The sequence below is a fragment of the Melospiza georgiana genome, chromosome 3 (genome assembly GCF_028018845.1).
Source record: "Melospiza georgiana isolate bMelGeo1 chromosome 3, bMelGeo1.pri, whole genome shotgun sequence".
In the NCBI taxonomy this organism is placed as follows: Eukaryota; Metazoa; Chordata; class Aves; order Passeriformes; family Passerellidae; genus Melospiza; species Melospiza georgiana.
This window is the reverse complement of record NC_080432.1, coordinates 57855585-57879946: the sequence shown is the minus strand read 5'-3', so window position 1 is coordinate 57879946 and position 24362 is coordinate 57855585. Positions and strand designations below refer to the sequence as shown.

Sequence of the window (24362 nt, the reverse complement as noted above, 5' to 3'; positions counted from 1 at the left end):
TGTGCTTTGAAAGCTCAAATTCTTACATTTCAGACTTAGAATTATGTTTTCTGATTTTTCTAGGATGATTTAGAGGAAGTTGGTAAGATAGAGGCTTACATTATTGACTGTCTAATCAGTATGGTTATGAAACTTTCCGAAGCGTCTTTCAGGCCCCTCTTCTTCAAGGTAAGAAGTCTAAATGTAATTCATCTGCATCAGCATGTTTGTGTTTTCCAGTGCACAGACACAGGAAACAGCTAATCTGCCTTTCACTTTCAGCTCTTTGATTGGTCCAAAACAGAGGCTGCCCTAAGAGACAGGCTGCTGACATTCCACCGAATAGCAGACTGCATTGCAGACAAGCTCAAGGGGCTCTTCACCCTCTTTGCTGGTCACTTAGTGAAGCCGTTTGCTGAGACACTGAACCAGGTCAACATTTCTAAAACTGGTAAGTTGTCAGTTACTGGCTAAGAAAGGCTTAGTCTTGATTGCTGAGAGGCTAATTTTAATTGCAGAAATTTTAGTCTTACGGGATTTATTTCACAGCACCCATAATTCATTTCTCTCCTTTTTCTTCCTGTGGTAAATGAGAAATCTTTCTCTTATGGAACCAAAGGACATTTTTCATCTATAGGCATGGGGCTGCTATTACAATGTTGTGACCAAATGAAAATTTTCTGTGTCAGCCCCCGTGAGTTTCCTTGAGTATGAAATTGTGTAGAAAGAGGGTTTCTCTTTTTACTTTTTCCTTTTTCATTCATTGACTTCTTTTATATGCTGCCTGGTGTATCTAGACTCCTCTGCTTTTTTGGGCAAAAATAGATGTTATTATTTTCTGTGGGAAATTTTGCCCATCCCAGTTGTGACCTGAAGAAATTCTCCATATCCACAGGTATGGCCATGCACTTCTGTAGCCAGCAGCTATTCTCTTTTATTTCCATCAGTAGCACACCTGCTGTGGAAGTAGCTCATCGCCAGATAATGTATCACATCCACTTGATTGTTCTGAGTGATGAGTACATAATTGCTATGTAGTACATCCCATAGCTACATTGACAGACTAGCAATGTTTCTGTCCTGCAGTTTTGTGGGAAGTTTTGTGTTTTCATTCTGTCAATGATATTTTTTTTTCTTCTCCTTGGCTCATGTGTAGATGAAGCTTTCTTTGACTCAGACAATAACACAGAAAAGAGCTGTCTACTGTTGCAGTTCACCATGGACTGTCTGCACAAGCTCTTCCTGTTTGACACGCAGAAGTTCTTGAGTAAAGAAAGAGCAGAAACCTTGATGCAGCCTCTGGTCGATCAGGTATTGACAAATCCATAGAAACAATTCATAGCTGATTTTTTTCCCATAGTTAACAAAAGAAATCAGATGTCAGTCCTCTCCCTTAACAAAAAAGGACGCATTAGTTCATCATTTTTGGGCCATAGAATTGATTTCTTTGCCTAAGGCTCTGAATTACTGACTTTTTGTATCCTTTTTTAATTTCTTCATTCTGTAAGGTTCATTGCATGTTTACTGAGCTCTTGCAGAGCAGTGCACTCCCACTGATGAGCTTTGACTTAATTCTTGAGTACCTGAAAGCCAAAGCTAGAATTGTTTATGGCTGGTTTATCTGAGCCTGGATCTGTTTTATTTCCACAGCTAGAAAATGTGCTTGGAGGAGATGAGAAGTTCCAGGAAAGAGTGACAGCACACTTGATACCCTGCATAGCTCAGTTTTCAGTGGCAATGGCAGATGATTCTCTTTGGAAACCACTGAACTACCAGATCCTGCTGAAGACAAGGCACAGTTCTCCTAAGGTTGGGAGCCATCAGAATTTGAATTGGTTTTCTTTGTCGTGCTAGAAAATGGGAACAGTGCTCCCAAAATTCTGACTCTCCCAAGTCAGAATTAACCAAGTCATTGCTGAAATAGTAGCCTAAACTAAAATACTGGTGCTGTACAACAGTATTCCCAAGTTGTAGAGATGGGTGCAACAAGCTCTTCTGCTCTAGCTGTAAGCAGTTAATATTCCGTGTCTTTCATGTTGTGGGGTTTGGGCTTTTTTTAAGATTTGGTATCTGTTGGAATAAGAGATATTTGTTTGTGTACAAAGATAGGGGCACTTTAGAGGGGTAACAGGAAAACAGTTATCAGCTCTCAGACCTGTTCATAGAGTTTTGTCAAGACTCTCCTATTGACAGGTTACAGATATCAAGGGAGTGTACTTGGTTTTTCACAGTGCTGAGCTAAGCCCTGATAAGAGTGGAAGTGGCATTGTGACAGGAAGTTAAAAGTCCAGTATATCAAATAACTTCCAACATTACTTGCTTCTTACAACCTCTTTTGTATTTGCCATTATGTTAACCCAGATGTTAGTATTTAAATTAGCTTAAAACTAGTTCCCTTCAGTAATGAAAGATTATAACCTTACAATGAATGGAAGGAAGGTTAGGGCAGGGGAAAACAGGGAACTATGCTGTAATGTTTGTTTCTTTATGTAATTGTTTTGGTTTAGGTCCGATTTGCTGCCCTGCTTGCTTTGATAGAAGTTGCACAAAAACTGAAGGAGAACTACCTGGTCCTGCTACCAGAATCTATTCCATTCTTAGCTGAGCTTATGGAAGGTAATGTTCTAAACTGGCATTAGTGACTCATTTCAGATTCAGACAGGCTCATTGATTTAACTGCTGTACATCTTATGAATTTGTATATGGTAGCTTATACTGTGCAAAATGCAAACCAAAATGGATTATGGTAAACACTCATGAAGTTCAGTTAAATTATGGTGGCTTCTTCAGTGTTGTAGCCTTTGCACATCTCCCCATGTGCAAGTTTGAGATCACTGTTAGTAGAAAGAGTTGCCTAGTTCAGTGACAAAATATTTCTGAGTAATAATTTCATATATGGTGTTTGAGGATGGTTCTGACCTTGATGGTGAAGCCTTCTTTGGGTAGCCTTGTAATCACTGCTCTACTTAATTCCTGCTCAATTTCTTTTTCTAGATGAATGTGAAGAAGTTGAACAGCAATGTCAGAAGACAATTCAACAGCTGGAAGTCATTTTGGGAGAACCACTCCAAAGCTACTTCTAATTTTATGCCCTTAATTTTCAAATGTTGTCTGAATTGTGTAAGCTTTACACATTCAGGTGTTACAGGCAAACTGTCATAACAGTTTTTATCAGAGACAAGATTTTAACTTTTTAATAAAATATTTTAAGAATCTGGCTTTATAATTTCTGGATGGACTGGGAATTTTCCTTATGACTTTTCCTTAACTGCTCTATACTTAACAGTGGGAAACTGGCACAGGCTATGAACAAATCCTGAATGACAACATGTGACTTACTGAATTCCACTGTGCTCAGGGCATACAGTTACTGTCCCAGTGGAGGGGCTGTCACGCTCCAATCATGGTCCTCACTAGACCAATGCACTGCAGTCCTGAAAATCTGGTTTTCTCTATCATCTGTAGGGAAGTAAAAAGTATACCTACTGAAGATACTGAAAAATAACTTCCAAGAAACTATGATTCATGTGGAAACGAAATCTGTTTTACAGTCTTTAAAGATTGCTACTGATTAGCTGAAGTTCAAGAATAAATTGCTTGCTATGATAATGGATTTACCCAAAAAATTACTACTTGTTTTGCACCATGAGGTGCTGGTTCATTAAACTGGTACTAAGAAAGGCACTCAGACTCTGTAAAATAGGGTTTAAAATCCAACAGGGTAGAACTGACACTATACAGAGGATAATGTTACATCCCATTGGGTGCTGGGAATAATGTGCCTCTGTCCCGGGTGCAGCATGACATGTAGATCCCACATGTGGGAAGATTACATCAAGCTCTTACAGGAGTTTCTTAAAACTTCATTGTGTCTGCTGTCAAAAAGGACATTCCCAGGAGAACATCTGCTGAACTCTCAGGTAAAGGCAAGGACACACAAGTGGTGTTACTGCCATAGAGAGCTGCCTACCAGCTCCCCCGTTCCAGTGAGTTTATCCTGCAGCACAGCACAGAACCACATTGTCCTGAGGGCCACCCCAGCACAGCCACAGCCCAGCCCCAGTGCCTGCTCAGGCTAACTGCTCTGCATTGCTAATTCCTTGATGTAGAAATGGTTCTCCAGTCAGGGTCACTTTGCCAACTTAGAGATACTGGTAAGACAATAACAAAACAAGATAATAGACCAAAAAGGGATCATAGCTACACTTGGAGAAAAGCAGAGTTCACATATGTTTTAATTGATGCTTTTTATACATTAAATTTGCTCATTTAAAGTCTTAGTATACATCTTATTCTTGAAATTGCTTTGTTATTAACAGTCTTAAGACATACAGGGACATCTTTTGGGTGTGTATTGACAACCAATAGTAACTTATTTTTAAAAAGGATATAAAAGAACTGGCATTTGTATGGAAAACTGAATAGAAACAGTTTATTTCAAATAGATAGTATTTTAATACAAGACTGAAAAAGGATTCCTTCTCTGGTCCACTGCTGAGTAGTCAAGTGCCATCTCAGCTGAAACTACCTGGACTATCTGGATTCAGACATATTCTAAAAATGAAACCCACAAACATCTACTTCAGACTCCAAGGATTCTTAACCCAGTTAGGAGCCACTTCAGATCAAACAAGCTTTGCAAAGTTCATGTCGAATTGAAACCAGCTAAATCCCTTTCTGGTGTTTTACTTTGGAAAACTAAAAGCTAGAAATCTTGGGCCCTTGTAAGCAGGAGGTGACATAACCATAACACAGATGTCAGAGAATGTGCTATTGCAGCAGCAGGCTGAGAGGTACGGTCAAACTTCTTGCCTTTTGCCAGAAGTAAGGGGTCAAGTAAGGGTTTGCTCAGTCCAGCCTCACTGTAAAGGTTATTGGTCTAACATAAATTAAAACATACAAAATTATAATCCGTAGTTCTGTATTAAATAAATTATAAACATCCCTTTTTGACGTGGATGACTATCTTTGGATTCTATTTCAGTCTCATTTCTACTTCACAATATTGAATGTATGGTGTTGAGGAATGCTAAATGGTAGTAAAACATAACATACAGAGTGCAATTGTTGAACACAGTATGATGCAGCATTTTCATATTGCTAGGTTCAGTAATGCAGGAGATTTATCTGAGCAAACACTAACAGCTTGCCAGGAAACTGAAGACTAGAGAAGGATTTAAATTTGCATTTAGCATTTCTGGTACTTGCCTAACTCAGAGAGGCAAATGCAAAGCCTAGATAGGTTAAAGGCAGGCTCAGCATGAGTCAGCACCCGTTTGTACTTGACAAGGAGGCACTGTCATCAGAAGAGGTTAAATTATTTCAGTACTGATTGAAAAAACCTAGCAGCTCTTTACATCCCACAAGTGAACATCTCCTATGACTTCCACCATGTTGATCTTTTCAAGTTGTTTAAAACGATGCTTGTACTCCAGAATGTGAACACCATTAACAGCAACTTTGAACTGGTTGGCATCACAGAAAATAATCAGCTGCAAAGCAAGAAGAGAAACAGTTAAGATTTAAGCTCAGGTAAGATGTGAAAAACAATCTGATGACCTAGCATAGACTTGGGCTAGACATGTTTCTGTTAAAAAGGATGTTTCATGCAAAAGCAACATTTAAAAACAAAAATAGGGCATCAATAAAATTCACAGAATAACTTAAATTGCAAGGGACTCATAAGGATCATCAAATCCAACTCAATTTAATTTAAATTTACTCTTAGCACAGGTTAAATTTTTGCAACTACTTAAAAAGAAAACTGTTACTAAATAAAGACAAATCTCTGCTCTCTATGATCCCATTTAATTTGAAGTATTTTCAAGACATGAAAAGCAAGAATAGCAGTTTCATTTAGATCTGTATTAGTAATAGGACATTTAAGCACCAACATTAATCCATTTGGCAGACTTTTTCAGTTTGATGCTCTTTCACTTAATCTTACCTCAAAATACATCTCTGGACTGAAAGGAAAGTTAGCAACTTCCTTTTCTTCTTCTCCCCAGCTGTCATCAAGGTAGGAATTCCTTACAAAATCTTTCTTTTTTATTCGGGGATTCAGATGTAAAGCAATGTCCTTTGAGTCACTTGGTCTCAGATTGACTGCAAAGCTGTAAGATATTTTTTTAAAGTTTACTGCACCAACGGTTTACAGACATGACAACAGCAGTCAGTGTCATTTACCAAGTCCTCAACCAATATTCAGGCAGTTTGGGAGCCAGGGCTGTGATTCACCTGCAGATCCAAGCAGGCGCCAGCCAGCATGCACTCATCTCCTTTGCAGAGAAACCTTTGCTGGAGGCAGCAAATGTAGGACATGACCCTGCTAGATGCACTTTACCATTCACAGCTTTCTGTACATGTCCCAGCAAGAAACTATTGAGCCAAGAGCAGCTCCCATACTGCACTAGGAAGCAGCATTCTCACAGGAACACAGAGCTGCCTGCTTCCCCACCTCTCACTCGGGCAATGGAGCGTGGAAGCTTTTCTTTACCTGAAGATATCATATCCTTTCTGCCAACAAACTGGTTGGACTCTAAGGAAAAGTTTAAGGATGCCGTGCATACAAAACATTATTTTGTAGGCAGCAAAGCTCTGCCCGGGCTGAGTGAATACTCTGCCATCTCAGACATGCCCACCAAACAGGGTTCCTAAAGGGGAGCTCTGGAGAAGGGTGATCAGAGGCAAGAGTTATTCAAATACAAATGAATGCTCCAACCTGTGGCAAAGACCTTACCACATTTGAAGAACAAGAATATTTCCTCCCCACCCAAATTAGCTCCAGCTGTCAGACTGTTGCCCTCTTTTGAGACTTATTCAGCCCAGATAGGAAATATTGCAACACTTCCAAGCTGTGAAGTTCTCTTTTTCACCAAGAAAAAGAAACATCTAAAGCTGTGTGAACTGAGCGAAAGACAATGAATAACTTATAAACTCAGTATAAATATATAGGTTTAAAAGCATAAACATAAAAAGCAAACAACCTGCATGCTTTAACAGCCAAAAGCCTCTTCATGCTTACATGCATCTGAGCACATTCAGCACTTGAAAAGTGCTAATAAACTTTTCAAGCTAAAAAAGGGAAAGAAATGCTACTCTGTAAGTATTAATTATCCTATTCAATCTGAAGTCCATCCAAACTTTGTGGATAAGGACTCCAGACCTTGGATTCCAGGATGAACTCTGAATGCTGTTCAACTGCAGGTAAGAAACGTGCCCTGAGGAAGCAGGAGTGCAATACACATACAAAATGTGAAAACATGCTTCCCATCATTTTCATTTTTCATTAATTGCTTCATTTTAAGGCATGTTTTAGCAAAGCCAAAACTACCCCTCAGGGGCATGCTGAAGCACAGACACTTGCTCACCTCCATTTTGACTGAGTTATGCTCCCCTACGCCCTGAGCTTTATTTCATGTTTGGAAAACGTGTTCTTTGCAACTCTTCATTCCTAGTTTGCCATCAAAATTATTGCTCATACTCCCCTATCAGCTTTCATGGAATCACAGAATGCCCTGGGTTGGGAGGGACCTTAAACCTCATCTCATTTCAATCCCCCTGCCATGAGCAGGGACACTTTCACCAGACCTGGTTGCTCAGGGCTCCATCCAACCTGACCTTGAACACTGCCAGACATTGGACATCCACAATTTCTCTGGAAACCCTGTTTCAACGTCTCACTATCCTCACAGTAATGAATTTCTTCCTCATTTCTAACCTAAACCTAGTCTCAGTTGGAAGCCATTCCCCCTTTTCTGTCACTACATGCTCTTCTAAAAAGTCTCTCTCCAGGTTTCTTATAGGCACCCCTCATGTACCAGAATGCCACAATTAGGTCTTCTTGAAGCACTTTTTTTCCCAGGCTGAACAATCCCAATTCTCTTAGCCTTATCTTTCTGGAGAGGTGCTCCATCCTTCTTAATCACTCACTTAATCACTTTCATCACTCAGTTGTTGTCAATTAAGCACCTTCATGCTTATCCCAAGGAGGTTTGTCAGAGAAATATTGTAACATGCACATCTAAGCAGACCTGCAACTCGCCTCACTTATGTTTCACCTATTTCTGACACATCCTTACTCTTGGATCTCTTTAGAATAAAAGCTGTCTCTGCACAGTACATCTGCTCACACTTCCTGAACAGTGGAAAGCCCTGAACAAACACACAGATTTGTGAATGACACAGATTTAGTAGGTAAGACACTCAGGTTTTACCTTCACTTTTCACAACGGAGCTGCTCATTCAAGTCCTCTCTAAAGCGGTAATCCTGCTGGTTCCTGAGGAAACTGCACTGTAGTTTCAGGTGATTCCAGATGCTAAGTTGCAAGTGAGTAAGGATATACAAAGGCAATGGAAAGGCCTACTCATTCTCAAGAGCACCTCAGTTAAATAACAGAAAAAAGCCCATCAGTAACACATACCTCTTTGGGTTTTTTTTCACTTCTCCTTTAATGGCAATTGTGCATCCTGGACGAAGTGCAGTATCAAGCTTCTCAAAATAAGGAACACCCTGGAAGTACACCTCCAGTAAAAATCTTGACTGTGACTTAATTTTTTTATACAAGCTGAGCTTTACTATGGCATGATGAAATTTTGGCCTACAATTGCAAATTTGCACTTACAGCTAAAGTTATTCCTATAGTATATTGTCGGATCCTAATAGTACAGTGGAAAACTTACACTGAGACAAATACATCAATGTACTGGGTTTTAATTTATACTACTACCTTGGGTTCAAAACAAACAAACTAATGGTGGAAGGAGGGGAGGAAGGGGAAAGAAAAAAAAAAGAAAAAAGTAAGCATGAAACTCCCTGTAATAGTTTAAATTTATATCACATAATTACTCAGACATATACCTGACTTCTCATCCCTGGAAGGATCAGTTTTGCTTTAAAGAAGAAGACTCATGTTAAGGTGTGTTGTTGTCCCATGGTCACATAAGTACTAGAAGGAGAGTCACTAAGTGTTCTGTCCTCCTGGCAGCAGTTCATAATGATAGTGCAAGTATTTTATTCGTCTTTACTTTTCATTATGTTAGCAGTTATTTTCACCAGGGAAAAGAAGGGAATGGAGAAGCACTTCACTTTTACGTTTTTGCTGAAGTCCACCACTTGCAAATTACAATATTGTGTGTTACTTGGTTTAGAAAAAAAGACCGGAGAAGGCAGGATGTCAAGTGACAAAGCATCTAAAATTATGGCACTCACTGCAACTTCACTTTCTCCACAAATTCTATGTGTATATATTCCTGACTTCAACCCATTTTCAGTTTGAGTGCAGTCCTTGCTCCAGTGGGGATACAGTCCACCTGCACAGGCTTTTGCATAAAGATGAGCACTCGCTCCATATATACCCCATGTTAGCTGGGTACAAGTTCCACCCCTGAGGTGCAACACTTGCATCCAGATGCTCAAAGTGTACACAGAGATCCATCAGCAAGAGGAAGATGTGGCAGACAGGTTCCACACATGTTAACATAATATGACTGCAGAATACTTTTGCCTTGCAGGTATTCCCTAAGGCAGAGAAAACAAAGTATGCCTATTTGAAAAAAAAAGTGACTTGGTCCTTTAAAACTTCAGATACTTCACTTTTAATTTGTTTATGGCTGTGGATACTGCGTTTATCTTTTGGCTTTTCTAAATGATTTAACAATAGGCTCATTTGTACTAGCAGCAGAGGATTACCCTCTACAAAATCTCAGTGATGATCTTTCTCCAGCTGACTTGTCAATTCCTTTCTTCTTGTCTTTTGTGCATGTCTTTTCATAAATAACTGAAGTATTTTTCATTGGTTTTTATTCTACATTTGCCACAAATCTACAGGGAACACTTACCAATTGTGAACCACTCGGCATTTCCCCCTACAAGAGAAGAAAAGAATATTATCTAGCTTATCAGACAATGGGGAGATTCATTCAACCTTTTACAAACATACGTACATTTTCTGTGCTTATCTTTGTTACTCCTAGAGACGATGGCTGAGAGCCTTGTAAAGGCTGCAGAAAGACAGATATTTAGGTGTCACTGCTCACATCATATAACTTTAGCATAAAGTTGGTTTAGAACAATATAAGGATCATCATGCTTTGAATGGTGAACTGTTAAGATGGAAATCTAGGGCTGTGTTAATGAAAAAGATAGCCAAACCCCTACAAACTATAGAAAAGTTCTGATGATTTCTGAAGATCACCTCATTACAATTTGAATCTCTATTTAACAGTCAGAGCACTGTCTAACCTCAGGATCACAGAGTACCCATAGACTTTACTCATAGTGTGGCAAGTCTATACAGCAGGGTTCTTGGGATTCTAAGCAGCCCTGTACATCACTGTCCCTTCTCACGGGAAGGACAGATGAGCAACACGGCCATGGCAGAGACAGCTCCAGCTTAGCCCTAGCAGATTGTGTCTTCAGGTTGTTTATTTCAGTACAAACTTACAACTTCCTCCTCAGAAAAGTGTATCAGAAGCAAAGACTAAAAGGAAAGAATTGCCTTTCTCCATTCCTATCTTCCACAAAGCATACAGCATCAGCAGATTAAACTAAGTGTATGTTTTGTGCTTGGGTCAGAAACCAACCTACAGCACCTGCTTGCCCTCAAGCTCTTCTTGGAGTCATCCTCCAAGATTAGGATGCAGACAGCTTTTGCAGAAATATTATTCTGACAATGTGCCCAAAGCCAAGTGATGGGACCCATGAAGGCCTGTTTACCGTCTTTGCAAATGATCTTTAAACACAGCAGACCTATGTTTAAAGCTTAGACTTCATTATGCTCAGCTTTGCCTTCTACCAAAACAATTATTAGCCTGCTGACCTGAGTTAGACCTGGTATTTGGCAGCAAGAGTCAAAAGCTCCACTCACAATGTAGTGAAGATGGTGCTGAAGAGACCCACAGTATTTCACAGGAGTAGGTAGGCTACCTTAGTGAATGGTAGAAAAGGGAAAAGACATTCACCTTCTCAATCTCCCTGGAATTTATCACCCTCAGTTTCTGTTCTAAAAATCTAACTCTTTCAGAACAAAAGTATCTTCTCCCCAGGGAAAAACTCCGTGTTAGTTTACTATCAGCAGCAGAGGTGGCAGCTGAGAGGAGGCACAGCACAGCCTTCACTTCAAATTCACTGCAGTTTGGTCCACTACAAAGTCTGAGAAAGAATACTTCTTCTCATCCCCATAAATGTACACTTCTGACTTCAGTCAACAAATCAGTCAGTTAAGCAGGAAAAACAGGGCTATGTGCACAAGGAGCTCCAGCTGTGGCCAACCTTGGCATTTCAAAGCCAAGTTACAGCATGGCTACACTTGTCCCTCAGAAGCACTGACTACTCAAGAGCTCATTCTGAAGCCCCTGCAATATTTGGAAAGTCTAATCCATTCGAAGACTAAGTATCCAATCAATTCTTATACCATTTGTCCTGTTAACTTTGTAAGCTGTAAACTTTTGTCACATTCTTGCCCCTAACCACAATACTGAAACAGGAAGGCACAAATTCTCATGAGAGTCACATGCTGAAATGTGGGGAAACCAAAATCTCCTTACTAACGTTGGACTGTGTAGCTGCTTCTCCTTCCTTTTCACCATAAATCCCACTTGGCAGCTTAGCAGAACAGAGGAAATGAATCAAACAAGTCAGCTATCTACACAACTTACCTTAAAAACAAACTCAACAGCTTTGATCTGCACTTTGCCATATATTCCAAGAGTATCTATTTTTTCAAGGCTAATTCTGTGCTTGTAGAGCAGCAAGTGCTTTTTGTTTACAGCCACCTAAAGAGACGGGAAACCAAACAGAAAAACTATATCAAATATACATTACATCAGCCATGTATCAAACTGTATGCACACATCTCTGGTTTACACTGGTTTGGTACAGAAACAATTTGGTACAAAACACTCCTAGGAGTGTCCTAGAAATATCAGATCAACTAAGTTCAGCTCATCTATGATTCAGTCTCTTTCCATCACTATGAGGGAGATTCATTTACCTACACTAAAATTTGCACTTCACACCTTTGTTTCTAAACCTAATCATTCACCAATGTGGTATTATCAATACAACAGAATATATTATTGCAGTCTAACAGAGCAAGACAAATACACCTCACATGTCACCTCCAAGAGGACTGTCCTATACTTGCCACAGAACAGTTTTATCCCAACATTAACCCTCTGCACATACAGAGGGAAGGGTGGAGTAGCCATTAGCTATGGCAGGGAGTTCCTTGCCTACTCATCCAATTTGGAGGGAAGCAGTACAAAATTAAAGGTCTGATTTAATTAGCACCTCTTTAAAGCAAAGCTCTAAACTTTTCTGTAGTTAGACTATACCTAGGTAACAGAGACACCTAGACCTCCAATATTTATTTCAATTATACAAGATACCTCTACTTTATTGGCCAGAAAACGGCTGCAGATAAAGAATCAATCCAGACTCACCTGGAACTTATCCTTTAAAATCATGATGACAATCTCAAATGACTTTCCTTTTCCAAAGGGCATCTCATAAGTGATCTCCTCCCAGCCCCACTTCTCCCTCTCCAGTGTGTTGCAAACAATGCAGCCAGACCTTTTGAAGCGGGGGTTGAAATGGAATGCCACATCAGCTCGAGGCTTTATGCTGTTGCCACACTGTAAATCCACCTGGAACCTAATCACAAAAATGAGACAACCCACATTCAGCTCAGTCTCTCAAGAACTCACCTAAAGGCTCAGTACACTGTGTTTTACTGTGGAGCCTCAGAACAGGCAGACACAATGAATGTCATTGGATAAGAAACAATGTGTGAGGTTCTCCCATGATCTACTTGCAGTGAATATAAATGTTTAAATTTATTTAATGGTCATCATTCATATCATGTAAACTCCTCACTTACTGTGCTCCCATTAGCTTCAGCAGAACATATCAAATGAGCCTTGGATAAGGTCAGGGAACAGAACTACCTTACTGGGCACAAGCACTAGTCCATACCTCCCCATCCCAGTTTAACTTAATTCCTACACACAACACATTTAGTCACCAATTTTGTTAGTGTCAGATTACCCTTTAAACCTGCATTCAATCTAATGCTACCAAAAGGATTTAATCAAGCCTTTGTGTGCCATCCTAAGAAGGATTCCTGGAAACATTTCACCCTTTACATTCTTGCTCACATGGTGACACTGCAAAATATGACAACAGAGCCTCTACCTGTCTGCATCATCAGGAACAGTCCCATGTATCACAATCTGCTCTCCAGGAACAAGGCCACCATGTATTGTCCCAACATATGGAATGATCTAGAAGAGGGAAGAACAAAAAAAGCAGAAAAAAATATTCCAATACCATTTTGTGATGGAGGCAAGAAACCCCAAAATAATTTAAAAATTAGTATTCTAATTCTTAGTTATATGATGCTCTACAGCATTAGAAGAAACACAATTAGTTTTTAATATAAAAGAATACACAACAGGAAGGGAAAACCTGGCATATTTTCCCCTATGAAAACCAAGATTTTCAGATAAAACTAAAATTTCCATCCTCCATTCTTAGCTCTCAAATGAAGTCATAGTATTTTATTGCCTCACTATTCATAGAGCATAAAGAGGATTCACTTCAAAATAGGTCATTCCCAAGGGCTGACTATTATCAGCCCCTTGCTGGTACCAGAAGGCAATTTCCACAGCTCCTCTGACCCCAGACTACAGGGCTGCCTTTTTGCTTGTTCTTGCTCCATTAGGGAAAACAATGACAGGAAGAGACTATGCCACAGAGTGTTTGCTTAGTAAAATCTACACAAACACAACAAAACACCTCATCCTAATGAGCTAAGAACTGCAAAGTGCACTAAAACAGCCTTGTCCAGGAGTCTTGGATTTTATGGTGCCTACAGTATGCAGCCTGGCTCAAAGCCTCACTATCTCTTCTTACTTATCAATAGCTGGAGAAGGTAACAAATGGATGTTACACTGAACTGAAATGGCAGCCCAGTGAGAGTTGTTCAGCCACAGGGAGGGATGAGTCATTTAGGATAAAAGCCCCAAACACCCCGGCACAGCTCACTGTGACATGCTCACAGAAGCCCTACCCTGCCCATCCAGCATTTCAGGAAGGGATGGGAAGCACCTCAGCATTAAACTGTGGAAGTTCCCAGGTGCCTGGCCCAAGAGGAAAGCAGTAAGTCTGCATCTCATCACGTGTGTGATGCGCTCCAGATTGAAAAAGGAAGTAAATGGTAGAAAATGTTACATTTGCTCTGGTTAACCAAAAGAAAAATTTACCAAGGTTGGTTTTGGTAGTTTATAAGATACTCCTGAAATGGAACGTCAATTGCAAACAAGAGTTCCAGTAATTTAACAACAAAAAAACCACATTGGAATTACTACTCTTGAATGGAATATTGGACCATAAAACAACGAGTTCAGATTTTTATTTTTAAAATATATAGATCACTGCATGAAACAGGCAGATATGATAAGGATATTTGTCTGCTGACACATATTTTTACTAATCTGTGAGGGAAAAGGCAGGACAACAGAAATTGTCTAAATCCCATGCTGATCATTTCTGCCAGCAGATACACATCCTTTTCTGCCCATTCTCCACTTTCCTTCTCAGCTACCCACCCACTGCATAAAACCTAATTCAGAGTCATCTTCTGCATCAAGAAAAAAAAAAATAGGACTTGCTTCTTAAGCAAATTGGCAGGTTGTTTTAAGTCTCATCATGTCTACTTGCTTTAGCAGGTGCAGTAGAGGAGGACCAAAATGTGAAATTAAGTGTTAAAAGTGAAAGAAAAGTGAAATCCCTGTGTTTACTAGCAGTGGCTTGTTTCCCTAAAATACAAGTTGCACATTGGAAGGTAATTTTTATTCAAATAATATTAATCAAAAATTAAAAGCGTATCATAATTGTTCTCATTTTTACACTCTGCTCCTGAGGGGCAGTAGCTCTACTGAAATAAAGTAGTAAGTTACTGGCTCATTCTCCAAAGACAAACCAAAGAAGCACACACAGGTCAGGGATACTGGTACTTGACCACTTTAGTGAAGCAAAGTTCTGTACTCCTGAAATGGAACTGTAGCAAAAGCACTTCTTTATATTCAAAAGGATCCATTTATTTAAAAGAAAAGGTGACCCATGAACTCTTCAGAAGCTCAGACGTGGGACTGCATGCTTGAGAACAGTACAGTAATGAAAAAGTACATCTCAGACTCTGAGACGCAAACCTGTAAGAGAGTTATGAAGTTTTGCTGCTAGTGGAACAATGTACTGAAACAATGGCATTTCCACAGCCTGCCCTGCTGCAGAAGGGCTGAGGGTGGAAGACACCTCTGGTCCCTCTAACAAAATGCCTTGCTCAAAGCAAGGTCAGACAGAGCAAGTTACTCATTGCCTTCTCTGGAGGCTGCCCCAAAGTCATTGGCACAATCCTTCCCAACTCTGCCTCCATATTCCAATCCCAAATACTCATTCTTTTTCTCACAACAGACTCTTGACCCCTAAGCTCTAGTTGAATTCTCCTGCTAGGTCTTTACACCCATCATACTGGTCAGTCCCCTTGCAGGCACCCAATTTTGCTGGACTCAGTCTCTCTCTGACACTACTCATTTGTCCTACACATCTCCTGATCCTTCTCTTCACACCTCCTCTCCCACCAAGATCTCCATCTACCAACTTTCACCCTCCCTCTCCTTTTGCACTTCAGTCCTTCCACCTTCTAGTTCATCATACAGCTTTCCTTCCTCCATCCAGCTGGGTTCTTGTGAAGGAGGTTGAAATTATTCCCCCCTCATGCTTAACTCTATTCACTTTGCAAGCAGTGACCATACCCTGGGAGTAAACAATCAGATTCACTGAGGGCCCAAGAGTGTGACAAAAGCTGCAACAGACAAGGAAGTGTGCAGGCCTGTGCTACTGCACATTCCCCATAAATACTGCACACATTTTAGTATTTGTAAAGGGGTCTAGCACAGAATGGTAAAAATACTACTTCCTGCAGGTTCAAATGAACAACCTTTTTTAAGCCACAACAGAAAACACAGCTTCAGGTCACCCCTTCAGGGTAAGCCAAAGTCAGGCTGCTGTCACAGACCATGAGAATGACAGAACTTTTTCAGTGAAAGTTTCCAGACTCTGAGCAAGGCAAACAAAATTCTGTCAAATCCAGTCTTTGCAACTGCTGAATCATGTCAGCTCAAGTCTTCCACAGAAAATAGAATTTATTATGAATTAAAATATGAACTATGAAAAAATATTCCAAGTTTAGTTGTTCAGACTGAAGTTACAGGCACCACAAAAAAAAAACATTTCATGACAACTGCCAAGCATCACCCATGTTTACAGAGAATTAGGAGTGAAAACACATCTTATCATACTTTCACTTTCCAGCATATTCTGCAAAAATGCCAGATATCTATGTAAGCTGTACATGCAACAGGATTATCCTCCAAGGCTAACAGAACATCTGTCCTCTTTTGGAAGCCCTATCCATTTGTTTACAGCACAATTTCTAAACACCATCAGCTCTTCGTGACATTCTCCCTCACAAACCTGAGGGATGCAGAGCTCTCAGCAGCATCCCTCACTGTGCACATCAGTACTGTTGAGATAAAACAGCAAAGTCCCCTCTCCCAGGGGACACATTGTTGAAATGACAGAGGAGTTACCGGGTTGCTGATTGTCGCCTGTGATGTATTCAAGGTCAGTTCACCTAATTCTTTCTGTGGTGTATCCAAGGTCAGTTTACTCATTTCCTCCTGTGGTGCACCTAAGGATGTCATCTTCCCTCCTGCAGCTGAAGTTTGTCAGTTCTGTGTGGCCACCGCTGGAGCGTACGTGAAGAACTCACTGATCAGGCAACACCAAAGGAGTGATCCCTTGGAAAAAAAACCCAAAAACTTTAATTAAAGAGAAAAAAGGTGACACAACATGAAGTGAAACCCTCAGTACCTCCAAGGTAAAGAGCACTAGAATGATGCAAACATCTTTCCAGTAAATCTGCTGGAGTTTTGAAATATGAAATTAAAAGTCTTGCACAGAGCACTGAGATGCCCCACTGGTAAACAGTGTCAGCAGCAGTGTGCTATCCCCAGATTTCCAATGGCAGACAAGCCTTAGCAGGTGACCTTGCCTTTTCCACCTTTATCTTACATAAAGTTAAGAAATAATAGGCAAAAACAAGAGACACAGAAGGTCTTTTATATTTCTTCCTCCAACACGTACACTCCCAGAACTCCCCAAGTAATAACAGGAGTTTGTAAAATTACAATTAAATGCACAACATTAATAAGAAATAAAGTCTGTGAGTATACTCAGCTACACTGCAACTTCTTCAGCAAATCCTTTAACAAAGTGTCCAAAATTCAGGGCCCAATTGAAACTACTAAGCATTCTTTCTGGCATAATCTGGAGAAAAGTAGCATGTAAGGTATGTGGTGATGACAAGCAGACAGGAAGAAATCAAACGTGAGGGCTCTAGCCACATTAACATGGACAACAACAAGCAATGTTATAAAGAAGGAAAAAAAACCTGTGCAGGCCAATTTTATCGATTCCATTTTTAAAAGAAGAAAATAAAAGACCAAATCAAACAATAATTTTGCCTTTGTGGTTGTACGGTCCAACAGCAGACCCCACGAAAATGAAGCCTACAGCCCAGCAGCCTGCTATGTGAACTTCCTGTGCCTGCCAGAGCAACCCAGATCCTGCCAGGAGAGGATCCTGGCACAGGATCTTGGCAGCGCAGGTGGCACCATGACAGAGTGATGAGTTGGGGGTTTTCTTGTTTGCCTATTACTTTTTTATTGACAAGGTCGCAATAACGAAGGAAAGCTGCAATTCAGGCTCTGTTGGTCAAAAGCAGGACATGCAACTGCAAAGGTCTCCTGTATCCTTCTGCCAGAGCAACCTCTGCCAGGGTACGCGCTACACCAAAGCTGCAACGCGGCAAGTTGAGGCTGCCTGGCTGCCCTGTTATCTCACACATTCTGAGGGGCTGGAAAGATCTCCCACAGACAAACGGGAAACCACTGAGACCAAAAAATAATAATAATAATAAGCAGCTATTATGCTTCTCACTGTGACACAGAGAAAATGTGTCCTGTTATCTCACACAGTCGTATCTCCCACAGACAAAAACGAAACCAGAGACAAAAAAAAAAAAAAAAAAAAAAAAAAAAAAAAAAAAAAAAGGCAGATATTATGCTTCTCACTGTGACACAGAGAAAATGTGTCCTTCACGAGTTACCTTCACGACGGTAACTCCTGCCAGCCCTCACAATTAAAGCGAGATTTTGTAGGAGCGCGAACAAGGCTTCTGCAAAGAGAATTACCGAGATGCTGTCTGGATATCTGCAAGCAATTAAAGCACAAAACACTGGCGGTGCCCCCTCGTCCCCCGCTCTAAACCCAAGACTCCCGAACACTGGAAGGACACAGGACCAAGCAAATCACTTCAGCTTTACAGCGAACCGAGGCAGTCCCGGCTTCCCATAGCCCCGCCGGGAGCAGCCCCTCTCCCCGACCCGCACAGGGGCGGGCAGGGGGAGCGTCCCCGCGTTCTCCGCTCCGTCTCTTACCTGCAGGACGCACCGCGGCGATCAGCAGCGCCCGCTCACCCGCGGGACGCGCCCGCCCGGCGCCGCCGCCATCTCCGCCGCTCCCGGCCCCGCGCCCGCCCCGGCCCTCACCGCCGTGACGTCACCGCGGCGCGTGCCCGGCGCGGCCTGCTGGCCCCGGCACCTCCCCCTGCGGCCGGCGGGGCCGGGCTTGAACCTTACACAGTGCATTGCACTCCCTTCCCTGGGAGCCGCTCCTTCCTATGTGTGTTGTGCTTCCTCTGGACGGCCCGTGTTACAGCGCAGCCGCATCTCCTCACGAGGCACATCTCACACTGAGTTGTTAGGTCCTTTGCAACCCTCAGGTGACCAAGTCCCATCCCCCTGCGAAGGCAGGGTTACCTCGAGCAGGTGACACAAGAATGCGGCCAGAATGGGTTTTGAAGGTCTCCAGACAAGGAGTTGTTGTTCCCAGTGCTCTGCCACCCTCTCTCTACGTAAAGAAGTTCTCCCTTATATTCCTGGGGTTTATTTTATGGCCATTGCTCCTCACCCTGTCACTGGGCATCACTGAAAACAGTTTGGCACCATCCTCTTGAACTCACCTTTGAGATACTTCTATACGTTAATGAGATCCCCTCTCAGCCTTCCGTTCTCCAGTCTAAGCAGGCCCAGCTCTCACAATCTCTCCTCATAAGAGATACTCCAGCCACCAAATCGTCTTTATGGCTTCCGCTGGACCCTCTCCAGGAGCTCCTTGTCCTGTACTGGGGAGCCCAGAACTGGACACAGCGCTCCAGATGTGGCCCCTGTAGGGTGGAGCCGAGGAGCAGGATCACCTCCCTCAGCCTGCTGGCCACGCTTCCCAAGGCACCCCAGGACACCATTGGCCCTCTTGGCTGCAAGGGCACTGCCGGCTCGTGGTCAGCTTTCACCCACCAACACCCCCAGATCCTTCTCTGCCAAGCTGCTCTCTAGTAGGTCAGCCCTCAGCCTGTGCTGGTACTTGGGATTATCCTTCCCAGGTGCAGGACCCTGCACTGGCCCTTGCTGAACCTCATTAGGTTTCTCTGTGCCAAATTCTCCAGGTTCTCCAGTGGCTCATGATGACTGTGGTCATTTCTGTGACCATCTTCGTGTCACCAGACCCAAACACAGTTTCCAAGCTCACACTGGGTCATTGGCTGCCACAGAACCTTTGGGTTTCTGAAAACCTGGAAATCTTATACCCAACCCAATCTTTAAAACCACCACCCCAAGGCTGCACTTCCATCCTCCTGTTCCCTTGCAGGCCCCACTAAGAGGGATTTTGGCAGTATAGGTAAGGTAAGCAGGAAGGCCAATGAAGTCCCTTGCAGTTTTACAGCTCCTGATGTGTAACAACAGTCTGCTCAGAGAAGCACTACTTCAGGTTCCCCCTGTTAATATGCTGGATGGGGAAAAGATGAGCACAAAAATAAAGAGTGCAACATAAAAGGCTCACAAGCTCAAATCACCATCTCCTATTCAATTAAAGGCATTCAGTATTTCTCTGCCTTGCAAAAAGCAGTGTATGTGGCTATAGAGAATTTAGAATGGCATTCAGCCACTTGTCACAAAGACCACTAGAGTATCTTAGCTAGATGATATCCAGTCTTTTATTCCACAATTAACCAACACAAAAGCCCCATCTCAAATCATCTATCTACTTGCTAGAGTTCTGCTGATAGCTGTAGGACTGCTGCTTTAATGGGTACCTCAGCTTAGCTATATAAAATTGGAAGGATTCATTCACAGAAAGGTATGATAACACTTCTTTTGAGAATTGCAGAAATGAGGTACTCAGATAAAAGAGCAGCAGAGCAGATTGCCTGGGGAAAGGTACCTTAGAATCATGCATGGTTGTGAGAGAGGACTGACAACTATTGTCTGTAGTCAGGTGCTACCAAAAAGCCTGCTATTCAACTGTTCTACATAATTCCACAGCACTACTTAAAAAGAGAACAAATAAAAGGTCCTGAGCCTGAACTACCACTTAGTTTTTCTTTGAAGCTATTTTTCCAGGCACTCTAGTCAAAAGAGTAAAACACTTTAATAAAACCAGACTGACATAAGTACATGAAATACACTCAATTGTCAGTATTAGACTGCAACCTCAAAGTAGGTTTGAAAGTTCAGGTCAAACAAAGAAAATGTGCTGAAAGGTTGGAATAAAAAAATATGATGCTGAAAGGAAGAGCAATAGGTGGAAATGTTTCTAGAACCACAGAAAATAAAGTTTTACTACTTTACTACTTCTTGCTCAGGGCTCTTCTACTTTTGGGAAGAAACAAACCAGAGGAAATACAGTGATTTGAATTATGCACCAGTTCCTTACAGAAGCAGAACAGCTGCTTGATTCATGTGATTTTAGGCTGAGTCATAGGCAGTTTATGAAATTTGCAGGGAAGCCCCTGTTTCAGCTCCCAAACCTGATGCAGCATTGACAATGAGTCAGTTGGGTTACAGCTTCAGCAGCTTTGTGCTACAGTGCTGTTCCTTTGTTCATAGACTGTCAGTCTTCTGCTGATTTCTTGTGACTGCTGTTTTTAGCACCATTTACTAATGGCAGTCCTGGCAGCAAATAACAAAATCTTCCCTTATTTCCACAGTCCAAGTCCTAATTCAGGCTTTTTCTTCTAAATTTGATGTGCACTCAGCCATTGCTGGGACTGTGTGTAATCCTGTCAGCAAAGATTTCTCATGTTCTGGCAGAATTTTGCTTGCTGGAAAAACAGAAATGCTTTGTCAAACAGTTGCAGCCAATTTCAGCTGAAGTAAATACAGCAGCTCTTCTTGGCCATAAGGCCTTTAACTGAGGACCCTGTTACCCCTAAGAAATTTTACCTGCCCTCTCCTGTCCTTGATTCCAAGCCTGTAACCTGTGTCTCTCAGGATAGCAATCCATGGTCCAAAGGTGAAAACATACATAGTCACACTTACTTACTTGGCCTGGTATTTTATGCACAGTTCCAATTATAAAATTTCCATCAATAATGGAATTCCGTAGACTTGACACAAATAAACACTAGTCTCCATTAAGAAACCTGCCCATGGAAGTTACTCTTGACTAATTTTTTTTATATTGTTGTATATAATAACTAATTTTCCCTAGTTTATACCGTACTACAGGCCACGGGGATAAAGCCTCTGGCACATTGGAGTGTTCAGCACACATTTTGTGCTTAAGGACTTCACGTGATCTCAAAAGACTGACATTGTCGTGTCTTCTGTAGTTTTAGTGGAGCTGTTTGTGCACTACAGCATTTTCTGATGGAAATTATTCCCCTAGCTTCTTTGAAAAGCTTTAGGCTCAAGGAGGATATAAGTCACCCCCTCTTGGTACACCAACATTAAAATTTCAGTTGATAGCCCAGCTGGCTCAGTGTTTACTTATCTATGAGTTAATCAGTGGCCTTCCATAACTCTTCCTTGACATGTCACTATTTAGCTTCAGTGATCATTCAGATTTTCCAGCTTTTGGTTTAAAGTTGCAAATCACAGGAAACAAAAAGTAATAGTTTTTTTAAATGGGCTTAAAGATTCAAAAGCTTAAAATGCTACAGCTGCTTCAGGAACTACCAAGTATTCTATTTTTTTGTTGCAATGCCTGCTTTTTAAAGCAAAACGCTGAAGAGAAGCAAAAGAGCAAACAAGATACAGAATAGATATGAGGGCCAAAGGATAAAGAAGATACCAAGAAGTCACTAGAGCTTTTGAAAGCCAATTATAGGCCATATAACCCTAAAAACATACTCACCCCTTCTTTCTTAAATCAGTGACATGACACTCCAGGTTTCCTGAAGTAGTCAGGATCACTCCTTCATTTACATTGCAATAGCTAGGAGAGCAAACCTGTGTCTGTGCTTGCCCTGTCTGCACACCCAGCACACCCCCACCCCCAGGCGCTTGGGCCACGGTCTGCACAGTGATTCAATCCCTGCCTACCTAGGGACATAAGAACTAGGAAATATCACACATCTGTGCCAAAGGAAAGACTGTGTGATGTTCTCCAAACTGGGGACTGTGACCAAACCCAAGATCCCTAGAACTTCACCTTCACACCTTCATCATCCTCCTTGCAGGTGCTCCTGGATTTCCCTGGTGGGTCTCTGCAGTTACAGAGGAGCTCACCTGCCCTCAGCTCTGCTGCATTTTCAAGGGAGGCGTGCGAGGGTGTAGTATCATCTCTCACCACGAGATGGTAGGTGTTTCCTGATGGTTAGAGACGATCAGGCTTTTAAAAGACCTTTGAGATAGTGACCTTCTCTGCTTCAGAGAAAGCAGAGGCAAAAGTAAATAAGGACCAAAAAATCCACCCACAATACAGGATTGTGAATGAAGTAGGGGAAGCTCACATATATTGGGTGCAAAGACAAAAATAAACCCTCAGCTTAGACTCAAGATATTTTTACTACTGTAAGGATTTGCATGCCCCTTTCTTATCATAGCTCTTTCCATTAAAGAACTTTTTAGTTATATAATTTTTTTTTATGTCATCAACAATATGAAAATTTGGGGTTTGGGGTTTTTTTTGAGTCAAAAAACATTCCCAAATTAAATATTGGGTAATTTTGAAACAAACTCATAATAAAAAAAGATTAATTTCACATTCATGTGTAAAGTTGTGTATCCATTCCTTGCTGTACATAGATACACAGAACACATTTATTATGCAAGTTACTTGCACTGATCTTTCTCATTTAAGAATCTTGGGCAACTCTCATTACCACAAAAACAAATATACATTTCCTCAAATGACCTGCCTTTGAAATCAAGAATCACTGTCTTACAAAGGCAAAATACAGAGATCAAGCTAGTAAGTATGCCCAGCTGTTAATTGCCCCTCTGCTCCTAACAGAGGGTACAGCAACCCTTTCCCAAGGCTGTCTACTTCTCTTTGCCATCGTTTCTGTCAGATTCTTGCCTCATGGGGGTCAGTTAAGTTTCTTGTAGGACAGAGTCAGTCCCAGTCCTTGGCCAAAATACAGGCAAATACTACTGACTGCACCTCTCAAAGTAAGTTCTTTTAGTGCTGCTGATATTTAGCCTGTTCAACCAGTAGATCCACACCTTCCCTATCCACTTAAGGCCAACTGACAATAGACATAGAATCAAGACTAGCTGAATTTGGGGACTAGGAAAAACACTTTTCTGTCAGAATAAAAAGAGGCAACAAGCTCACATCCTCATTTAATGGTGCTCTGCCCTTCTATCCAAAACTGAACCAAAATTTAAAATTACAAGATATTTCAAAAGTAGTTATGAATAACTAATTGCTTTGCCTTCATGGACAGAAGAACATGATCTGCTGCAAAAATTACACAAGTAGGCTGCTCTTTAAGTTATTATAAACGCCATGCACTTTCTTTGACCTTGTTTAAACAGTTCTTCTGTCTGACAAATAATTTCCAGCTATGTCTGGCCACAAGTCAAGAGTGCTACCCTAGCTTAAAGAACCATAAGGCAGAATTTACATTTCTTTCCTCTTGCTAACAGCTTGACCTAGAACTGTGGGAGGCCTTTTGAGACAGTGAAAAATACGTAGTCTGTTGCACAAAGCACTGCCCAGGCCAAGCTGCAGCTCTCCATTTTTCAGTACTGGTTCAGGAATAATCTTTGATTTTTTTTAGGTTCTGTACAAGTTATTTTGAAGCAAGCATCTGGGACCATGCTGACTATGTCTATCCTTTTAGGTAGGTTCCAAAGGACAGTCCCAAACCCATCCTGCACTCCTCTCCACAGATCCAAGGGAAGTGCATGCATAGAGTAAGACAACTGGACACTGTTACCATTTTGCTGGGGTGATACCCATAGAGGTC

The 24362-nt window shown here is 41.5% G+C and overlaps 2 protein-coding genes across 3 annotated transcripts in view; one reads left to right on the top strand and one right to left on the bottom strand.

Annotated features, from left to right (window-relative positions):
- Positions 1-3205, top strand: part of HEATR1 (HEAT repeat containing 1) — a 34732-nt gene extending 31527 nt beyond the window's left edge. Inside the window, exons 40-45 of the mRNA XM_058021004.1 lie at positions 64-168; positions 262-430; positions 1136-1290; positions 1630-1788; positions 2487-2595; positions 2974-3205. Of these exons, the coding sequence (XP_057876987.1) occupies positions 64-168; positions 262-430; positions 1136-1290; positions 1630-1788; positions 2487-2595; positions 2974-3062 (786 nt within the window). The 3' untranslated portion in view covers positions 3063-3205. The remainder of the gene's footprint in view (positions 1-63; positions 169-261; positions 431-1135; positions 1291-1629; positions 1789-2486; positions 2596-2973) is intronic.
- A 975-nt stretch (positions 3206-4180) lies between these two features.
- On the bottom strand, positions 4181-18630 carry LGALS8 (galectin 8). 2 transcript variants are annotated; one of them, XM_058020864.1, is made up of 10 exons: positions 18544-18630; positions 16633-16842; positions 13175-13263; positions 12424-12634; positions 11638-11754; positions 9925-9981; positions 9820-9846; positions 8403-8491; positions 5927-6092; positions 4181-5471 (listed from the first exon to the last, which is right to left on the bottom strand). In XM_058020864.1, exons 2-10 carry the CDS (start codon positions 16744-16746, stop codon positions 5322-5324), a joined length of 1020 nt encoding a protein of 339 aa, XP_057876847.1. In that variant the 5' UTR covers positions 16747-16842; positions 18544-18630; the 3' UTR covers positions 4181-5321. The 2 variants fall into 2 exon arrangements, with proteins under 2 accessions (XP_057876847.1, XP_057876848.1); XM_058020865.1 differs by lacking the exon at positions 9925-9981.
- Between the last annotated feature and the right edge of the window lie 5732 nt (positions 18631-24362).